Source organism: Podarcis erhardii (genome assembly GCF_964252035.2).
Source record: "Podarcis erhardii genome assembly, chromosome: 7".
In the NCBI taxonomy this organism is placed as follows: Eukaryota; Metazoa; Chordata; class Lepidosauria; order Squamata; family Lacertidae; genus Podarcis; species Podarcis erhardii.
This window is the reverse complement of record NC_138511.1, coordinates 57,659,587-57,668,997: the sequence shown is the minus strand read 5'-3', so window position 1 is coordinate 57,668,997 and position 9,411 is coordinate 57,659,587. Positions and strand designations below refer to the sequence as shown.

The window sequence follows — 9,411 nt, the reverse complement described above, 5'->3', positions numbered from 1 at the left end:
TTACTGCATTGCTGTGCCTGTTATTGTCTAAACCTACTTGTATACTTAAAACCTTCTGTAATCCCTGGTACTGACTAGGGAAATTTAGGTACTTCCAAAGGCCTAAAGGGCTGTTAGTAAAGTCCTGGTTTTCAGGGGGTTTGACTAGGTGAACTTTTGGGTCCCTTGAAACTCTACAGTTCTGTGATTCTATGAGGGCAGGGTCAATACAGTTTTGGAGAGCTTTGGAGTTTTTTATGGGAACTGGTTGAAGATACAAGAGGAGAAAGCTAACTGCAAAAACAAAACAAAAGCACCCTGCTACCCTGTGTAGTTCTGACTTCCACTACCAATATACAGTGGTACCTCAGGATACATACGCTTCAGGTTACATATGCTTCAGGTTACACACTCAGCTAACACAGAAATAGTGCTTCAGGTTAAGAACTTTGCTTCAGGATGAGAACAGAAATCGTGCTCCAGCAGCGCGGCAGCAGCAGGAGGCTCCATTAGCTAAAGTGGTGCTTCAGGTTAAGAACAGTTTCAGGTTAAGAACAGACCTCCGGAACGAATTAAGTACTTAACCCGAGGTACCACTGTATCCTGCTTCAGAAAAGAAAGATCATTGTTAAATAGTGGGTAGACATAGCAGACGACACAGTAATTTCTCCAAAGCAGCTCTTTATTTGTAAGCTGGACAGAACTGAACAGCAAACAGCTCAGCCAGCCTGCTTTTATAGGCAGCCGGCTGTCAACATTGTAGCAACAACAACCCAGGGTTTACCGCCTAAAATAACTGACGTGGACCTGAGTGAAAACTACATAATACTCCTGGTGGCCAGGGTGAGAACTTCAATACTTAACAATCATCAGGTTTCCTTTTTCACATTTCTCCTCCACAAATCAAAAATACCTCAGTCCTTGGTCTTAAAAAGGTCCTGTTCCAGGGAATACTTCTAGATCCCCCTACAATTTGAGAAACCCAAACTAGTATTATTTAATACGTTTCTAGATAGAATTTTTAATATCATTCCTAAAGATCTAAGTCTTCACACTGTTGAGTCATTTCCTTCTGATTGCATGAATGGGTGCAGCTCAGAAGTGGAAGTTGCTTCAGAACATAAATATCGACCAGAGGTACCAAAAGATTTGGCAATGTGATCTTTTAGAGAAATCAACACAAATACTAAGGGGTAACCAGGGGGCAAAAGATAATGGAGCCATTCAAGAAAATATGGAAGGCGCTCATTGCTTACAGAAGTATAAAGGATGGTGTCTGCCTTCTGCCTCAATGTAACTCTTGGTTATGGAACTTTTTAGTTATTTTCTCTCTTCATCTACAAATCTTAAAAAGAAAATTTGAAGCAGAAAGAAAGTGTTAAGATTATCAGTAAGTAGAGTTACCGTGCTGTCTTAAGCCTGTCATGTTAATACTCACCCTTTGCATGTTTCCTTTAACCTGTCTCTTTTCTTTTTTTTTTTTTTTAAAAAATTGTATATGCCCAACCTCAGGAAGGTGTGCTGATGCTTGCCTGGATAAGCCTGCACTGATCCAGCTGGGCAAAGTTGGTGCGCATTGGCTGGGCTTGCCTTAAATCATTCAGAGATGCTGAGCTGCAGGCAGCCTGGTCTGCCTTACAAACACATGATTTCCTAGCAATGCCTTGCCTATTTCTGGCTAGGCCTTTCAACAGTAGCCCCAGTCAAGTTTCACTTTCGGATTCAATGCTGCTCTTGCTGCCAGGCTGACATGCAGCTGGGGCTGGCCGCTTGGCAGCTGCGTTGCACTTGCCGCGCCGAGACATGGAGTAAACTAGGGAGAGAAAGTGGGTTGCTGGCCGCTCCGAAGGAGAATGACTGTCTTCCTACTGCCGAAGGTATGTAGGAGCTTCAGAGAGAGCGAAATAAGCGGACTGAGTTTCTGGTTTTTCCTGCAGTGGTGGGATTTCTCTGGCCACGAGATGGCGCTTTTGTCTGATTTCCACTCGCAGGGCTCCCTGGCGGCTTTGCCTTTTCTTCTGAGTGTATTGGAAAATGGCAAAGGAAAGGAGGCGCGCGGGCTCAAACCTGAAAAGTCCTGTCTGAGGAGTTTAATGCGAGAAATGCAGCGGTGCAAAGGCCACTTACTGGGAAGTCCTACCGACGCATGAGGATTTTAATTTGTAGAAAGAGCAAAAGGTGGTTGCGTGCCTTGAAATCTTGAAACCTCTAATCCTAGCTATGCAAGTCTTGTACTGAGGGAAGCGTGCACGGGGTCTGCACACGCTATTGAAATCGCCTTTCCCAAACATCCAGGTGTTTCCAAGTATCCTGCTAGGGCTGATGGTGATGGAAGCACAGCTGTGCTGCCAGGGACTGAGGAGTTACAGATAGGTAGCCGTGTTGGTCTGCCATAGTCAAAACAGAAAATTCCTTCCAGTAGCACCTTAAAGACCAACTAAGTTAGTTCTAGGTATGAGCTTTCGTGTGCATGCACACTTCTTCACATACACTGAAACAGAAGTCACCAGACCCTTCTATATAGTGAGAAGGTGGGGAGGGGTATTACTCAGAAGGGTATTACTCAGTCAGAAGGACTGAGGAGAGCAGCGATGGGGTGGTCGGGAGACATGGCGGGGGCGCACAAAGACCCCTTACTTTTTCTGCTGCCTGCAAGGTCTCTCGCTCTCCAGTCTTAGGGCCGCCCAAGAAGCAGGGAAGAGGAGCTTTTAACCACTGTGCATGCTCCAAAAGCTAAGAGCTGTTCGACAGTGGAACGGGCTCCCTCAGTAGGTTGTGGACTTCCCTTCCCTCGAGGTTTTTAAGCAGAGGTTGGATGGCCATCTGCCATGGATACTTTAATGGAGATTCCTGCATTTCAGGGGGCTGGACTAGATGATTCTATTCAATGATAGGCTGTCATCCTCTACAGCGAGCTAGTTCTCTTTATTTTCTAGGTGAAGGGATTTTTTTCCTTTTGGTATGAACACTAGACAGGAAGTGACAGACACCCACCACTGTCTGAGGTGACATAGTCTCCAAACAAAGGCAGACATCCTCAGTAAAACTGACGCCTCAGTGCCTTGGTTACTGCACCTGCTGTATCGCTCTCACGGGGACTCCCTGCTGTTATAGCACTTTGCACATGCCTTGGAATGTAACCATCAGAGTTCTCTGCTGTCCTTAATAATAGTAATCATCATCATCATCATCATCAATAATAATTTATTATTTATACCCCGCCCATCTGGCTGGGTTTCTCCAGACACTCTAGGCAACTCCCAACAGAATATTAAAAACATGATAAAACATCAAACATTAAAAACTTCCCTAAACAGGGCTGCCTTCACATGTATAACTATTTTCGGGGCAAGTCATAAGACTGTTTTCAAAATGCTGAAATCAGTGCTGGGCCTGCCCAACATCATGATCTTGTAGGCAAACGGAGTGAAGGGTGTGTCCGAACTGGTTTAACCCGGAGAGGGAGGTGGCCCTCCAGACCTCTCTACCTGGTCTCAAGATTCTCACTAAGGTCACACCTGTCACATGCTCTTTGGCGCGCCCTCCTCCAATGCTTTCCTTTGGCTGGAATGTCTCCCAGAACTCTTCTGATGCCTCCAGCCTGCCTGGATGGAGGAGAGGAAGATATGGACATGGTGTGATAAGAAGGTGCATAGAAACCTTAGACTTCTCTGTGACTGTCTAGTGTACAGATGCAAGACACAGATTTCTTTACCAGTGATATGGCTGTCTCCCTGAAAGGTAGGAAACAAAGTCCAGTTATAGAGTCTAGCCTCCAAGATTGCTTTGTTTTGTATTTTTTTTGGGGGGGGCTGTTTGGGGGATTTCCAACCTTTCTGTATTGCTTTGAGGGTTTAGCTGAAAAGCAGCAAAGGGATAAATAGAAATGTAATGCAACATAAAGAATCTGTTTGACTATTGAGTTAATAATTATCTTAAATAACATAAATAAATTTACCAATTGCAAAGGCCCTATGAACGCATAAGTATGAAAGTGACAGTTTTCGTTAATTAAGAGTTGAACAAAACTACCTGTCTCAGGAAGAGCCGGCTTTAGTATTTTATTATTCCTCAGATTTGCGAGTATGGGATATTTCTTACTATACTATCAAAATGAGAGTAGTATGCATAGGAATGGGGATGGGTGAAATTCAATTTAGTTCACATTTAAAGGCGATCCCACCAAGTCCACACTTTCCAGAACAATACACAACTTGAAGCACAGCCACACTTTTAAAATGCATGTTCCGGGATGTGCATAGAAATGCAATATATGTTAAGGAAAATAAGATGCTGAATGCATTATATTACATTAGACAAAACTGCTTTGCAAAAATGTGCAAATTAGGCAAGCTTGCATGCAAAAACTTGTACATTAGTAGAAATTCACTGATGAGTTTTCATGAGGACTTTAAAAATAAATCAAAAACTGATATAGAAATGGGAAGAGCTGAATCCATTGGAAAAATGAGAAACTGAGAGAAACCAAAATTGACAGATTGGGCCATCCTTACATTTGAAATGTATGGGGTTTCAATACTGGAACATGCCCAGTTTCAAAATATGGGTTAACAGTGATAGGAAAACAGGAAGGAGAAAGGACATTTGCATTGTTTTCAGTCAGATGGGACTCAAGGTGACAGGAGCTGGTCTCTCCTTGAACGTACTGAAGGGTATGTGTTTGTTTGTTTCATGAATGTTACACACCACTTTTTTGTTAAAAAAAATACCCTCAAGTTTATAAAAGCTGGAGCAATAAAACCAGGGAAAATTTACAACCCTACTCTAAAACATACAAACATTAAAAATGCTAAACTAGATTGAAATTACCTCAGCTTTCTAAGAATCTGGGTAGGCTTGTCTAAACAGGAACATTTTTCGCAGGGGCCGAAAAGGGCACATGTTTGAATATTGTTCAGCAAAGAGATAAAATGGAGGGTGGAAGGATCAGTCTTGAACTGCAGTTGAAGAAGCTTCTGTGTTAGTCGATCAGTTGCATTAATCTGATCTTGCGAGCTGGCAATCTAAAGATGTTTGTTTCCTTGATGGGGAACCGGAATCTCCCTCCCAGGAGGGAGAGGGTTTGAATTGTAGCTGGATCTGTAACACAGGTGTTGAACTTTTCAGCACATTTAAAGCTGAGGCCATTGCTCTGTGTTGTGGGATTTTAAGGCGAAATGATGCCCCTGGGCAAAGATGGTGGTGGCTTCAGAGGTTCCTGGGGCATCGCTGGCACTGACCCTTGCATTGCCTGCTTCTTCGTGAGCTCATTTTGCCCGATTGCTTTAGTCTCCCTGCAGTTGGTGGCAGTTGGTCTTTGCACAACTTTCTGTAATGAGATCGGATGTGGCGTTTGTGTTCCTGTGTGGGGGAAGGAGTTAACACACTGCCTGGCTGAAAAAAATTGCTCCCCTGGTTAGAAATTACCTAAAATTGCCAAGTTAGCTGTGGTGCAATGCAGCAGGACAAAGTTTTATTTAATCTCCCATCAGTTACCCATTTCAGTCCGATAAAGTTGCTAACTTTGTGCCGTAGAGTTTGGGGAATTCCGGGCACTTTTACTTTCACTTAGTGCCAGTCCCTTGGCACAGGCAGGCATGGGGAACATTTCATTGCCATGTTTCAGAAGCTTCAAACAGAAAAAGATGAAAGAGGCAAGAATCAGCTCTCCTTCTCTCGTTTCCTCTCGTTTCCGTGCTTTTGCTCTTTAATGTCTGCAGATTTCTGGTAGGTACCCAGTTCTTTGTTTCTTTGGCTGTCTTTGTTTAACAAGGTTTTATGTCCTACATGACAAAGCAGAAATCTTCCACTATATGTCTCAGCAGGAACATGAGCGAAATTTTGCCAGTTGGACCTTTGTAGTACAGTGGTACCTCAGGTTACAGACGCTTCAGGTTACAGACGCTTCAGGTTACAGACTCCACTAACCCAGAAATAGTACCTCGGGTTAAGAACTTTGCTTCAGGATGAGAACAGAAATCGCTTGGCGGCAGTACGGTGGCAGCGGGAGGCCCCATTAGCTAAAGTGGTACCTCAGGTTAAGAACAGTTTCAGGTTAAGAATGGACCTCCAGAACGAATTAAGTTCTTAACCCGAGGTACCACTGTAGTCTTTTGATCGCTTCCCTGCTCAACTGGTTTTACATAACTGCAGCACTGGCATGTTGTAGTGTTCAGTGCTCCTGTTCAGGATCTCAGCCAGCCACGTTTTCTTCTGGGATATTCCATTCAACTGCCTCCCCCCACCCGCCCCCGGTTTTCTGCCTACCCAGCCACAAGAGACACTCAGTATTGTGTAGCCACTGACCACGCTCAGTCCTCATTGGGTCTAGATTCAGGTAGGTAGCCATGTTGGTCTGACGCAGTCAAAATATATAAAAAAATTGTCCAGTAGCACCTTAGAGACCAACTCAGTTTGTTCTTGGTATAAGCTTTCATGTGCATGCACACTTCTTCAGATACCTTCAGTGTGCATGCACACGAAAGCTTATGCCAAGAACAAACTTAGTTGGTCTCTAAGGTGCTGCTGGACAATGAACATGAATATATATATATATATATATATATATATATATATATATATGATATAATATAGTATAATTTCCTCATTGGGTGGTTTGGGTGGGTCTCCCCTCTTGTAGGCTGTTTTTCTTGCCAAATATGTTTTAAAATGTTTATGATGCATGTTCAGCGACAACCACTATAACAAGGCAGTCCAACTTTTCATACTGAGTGGGCTGCAAGAGTACTTCAACGCAGAACCCACATGCCACACACTGAATAAAATTTCCATATCGCAAATTAAAGTGCTCACTATATATTTAATATTATTTAAAATGCTCAATTAATATATTTAATTAGGTATGTATAATTAAATAAACAATTAATAGATTTAATATATTTAATTATTCAACAAATTTAATGCACAGATGAATGCACTTTTGTTAACAACGCATGATGTAAAAAAATAATTGTTTAAGGGTTTATGATGTTTTTTCTTGAATGCTGCTGAGGGCTGCCAAAAAAGACCTTATGGGCCACATGTGGTCTGTGGGCTGCAGATTGCACCACCCTGAACTATATCATTTACAGAGGTGAATGCATTATACATTAAACTAAATAATAGGTAATATCAGCGCTTTTCCCCCCCTAAAAGAACTGTTTAGGGATACTCTCATTTTGACTCACGAATATCAAATCGGGAAAAATAAATACAGTAAATAGACAAAAGTACAAAGATTCACAAAATGTTTAGGGGTATGCATACCACTGTGTCCCCGGAGAAAAAAAGCGCTGGGTAGTATCCCCAAAACTTTGGAGTGGAGGGTGGCGACCAAGAGTAGTCCCAACAAGGCATGTGGATTTATGTTTTCATGCATTGTGTTGCACTTAGTGCACAACAAAAAAGATCCATTTTTAAACAGTTTGATCATAATCCCGCCTATCATCTCTTACTCAAATCCTATTGGTCAGTTTACCCACACATGCAAATACTTTTTTTTTATAGACTAAGGCAGAGGTTTTATTATTATTATTATTATTATTATTATTATTATTATTATTGTTACCGTTCACATTAACATACCATACAGAAAAAGAAAATAAATTCCATCACCACCAAAGAAAAAAAGAGAATTAATACATCAACTAATAAGCTTCAAAAGCAGGGACCCGGGTGGCGCTGTGGGTTAAACCACAGAGCCTAGGACTTGCCGATCAGAAGGTTGGTGGTTCGAATCCCCATGACGGGGTGAGCTCCCGTTGCTTGGTCCCTGCTCCTGCCAACCTAGCAGTTCGAAAGCACGTCAAAATGCAAGTAGATAAATAGGTACCGCTCTGGTGAGAAGGCGCTGCTCTGGTTCACCAGAAGCGGCTTAGTCATGGTGGCTGTACGCCGGCTCCCTCGGCCAATAAAGCGAGATGAGCGCCGCAACCCCAGAGTCGGCCACGACTGGACATAATGGTCAGGGGTCCCTTTACCTTTTAATAACCTTCAAAACATAAAATACATAAAATAAAAGTGGTCTTTTTCTATGCCCCATACTTCCCATCTATTCCTTATTACAGACTGTATTAATTGTTCGCTGCCATTACATAATGAGTTTTGTTCAATTTCAATATCCCTTAATCCGTTCATTGGTTTTACCACATTTTAAACACTGCTACTGAAATTATTTGATCACTGCGTATGACCTTAAACTACTATTATTATTTTTCATGTACAGTGGTGCCTCGCAAGACAAAATTAATCCGTTCCGTGAGGCTCTTCGTATAGCGGTTTTTTCGTCTTGCGAAGCAAGCCCATTGACAGCTTAGCGGATTAGCACTATTAGCGGTTTAGCGGCTTTTAGCGATCAGCTGTTAAGCGGCTTATCAGCGGATCAGTTGATAAGCGGCTTAGGAAAAGGGGGGGGGAAAGGGAAAAAACCCCGCAGGAACTCGCAAGACATTTTCGTCTTGCGAAGCAAGCCCATAGGGAAATTCGTTTTGCGAAGCGCCTCCAAAACGGAAAACCCTTTCGTCTAGCGGGTTTTCCGTCTTGCGAGGCATTCGTCTTGCGGGGCACCACTGTATATTTTTAAAATTTCCCATTTTGAGATAAATACCTGTTGTTGTTGTTTTTTTTTAAAAAAAATCTTTTCTGACATGCTATCTAATTCCGTGTATTCAGCCATCTTTTGAATCCATTCTAATCTTAACGGGACTTTATCGCTTTTCCAATTTACCGCAATGAGAACTCTTGCTGTGACCGTATCGTGTAAGAAGATCTCTTTAGCATTTTTAGGAATATCTGAGCCTGTGATTCCCAAAAGGAAAGCTTCCGGTTTCCCATTAAAAGATATTTTAAACATTTTCCCCAATTCTATGTGTATATCCTCCACTTTTGGGAGGACATGCAAGCAAATACTTTAACCAGCCAGTCATCTAATGTTGGCAATCAATTCCTACCCACCCCCTGTAATGAGCAATAGATATACAGGCTGCACCCCGTAAGTATCAAACCATCTCCCTCTTGTCTTTTGGAATTGACTCTCTTCCTTTTCATCCCCAGGAGGTTTCAGCTGGCAAAACATCTCTCTGCAAATGGCAAACATCACTCTCTGACACAGATAATATGAAGCCCACGATGTAACATTCCCCCTGAGCCCGGAATAAGCAGGACCACTCCAACAGAGTCGCTTTTGCAGAATGACGACGGTAGGAGGGGCCAACTAAAAATTGGCCACTGTTTCTTTAATGCTAAAAGAACTACGTCAACATGAGTCAGCGGCCTACAATGACTCATGCAACCTTTCACCAAATTGTACCTGTATACAATGGTACCTCGGGATGCGAACAGGATCTGTTCTGGAGCCCCATTCGCATCCAGAATGCAACGTAAGACGCGATGGCGCGTCTGTGTGTGCATGGGTTGCGTTTTGCCGCTTCCACG

The 9,411-nt window shown here is 42.7% G+C and overlaps 1 protein-coding gene across 2 annotated transcripts in view; it reads left to right on the top strand.

Annotated features, from left to right (window-relative positions):
* Positions 1–1,709: 1,709 nt before the first annotated feature.
* The window catches only part of NLRC5 (NLR family CARD domain containing 5), a 53,757-nt gene continuing 46,055 nt past the window's right edge, over positions 1,710–9,411 (top strand). The window contains exons 1-2 of one of the 2 annotated variants that reach the window (XM_081872413.1): positions 1,710–1,856; positions 9,031–9,176. In XM_081872413.1, coding sequence (XP_081728539.1) covers positions 9,168–9,176 — 9 coding nt within the window. In that variant the 5' untranslated portion in view covers positions 1,710–1,856; positions 9,031–9,167. Of the gene's footprint in view, positions 1,857–5,382; positions 5,707–9,030; positions 9,177–9,411 lie in introns of those variants that run through there. The other variant, XM_081872414.1, reaches the window with a different exon arrangement.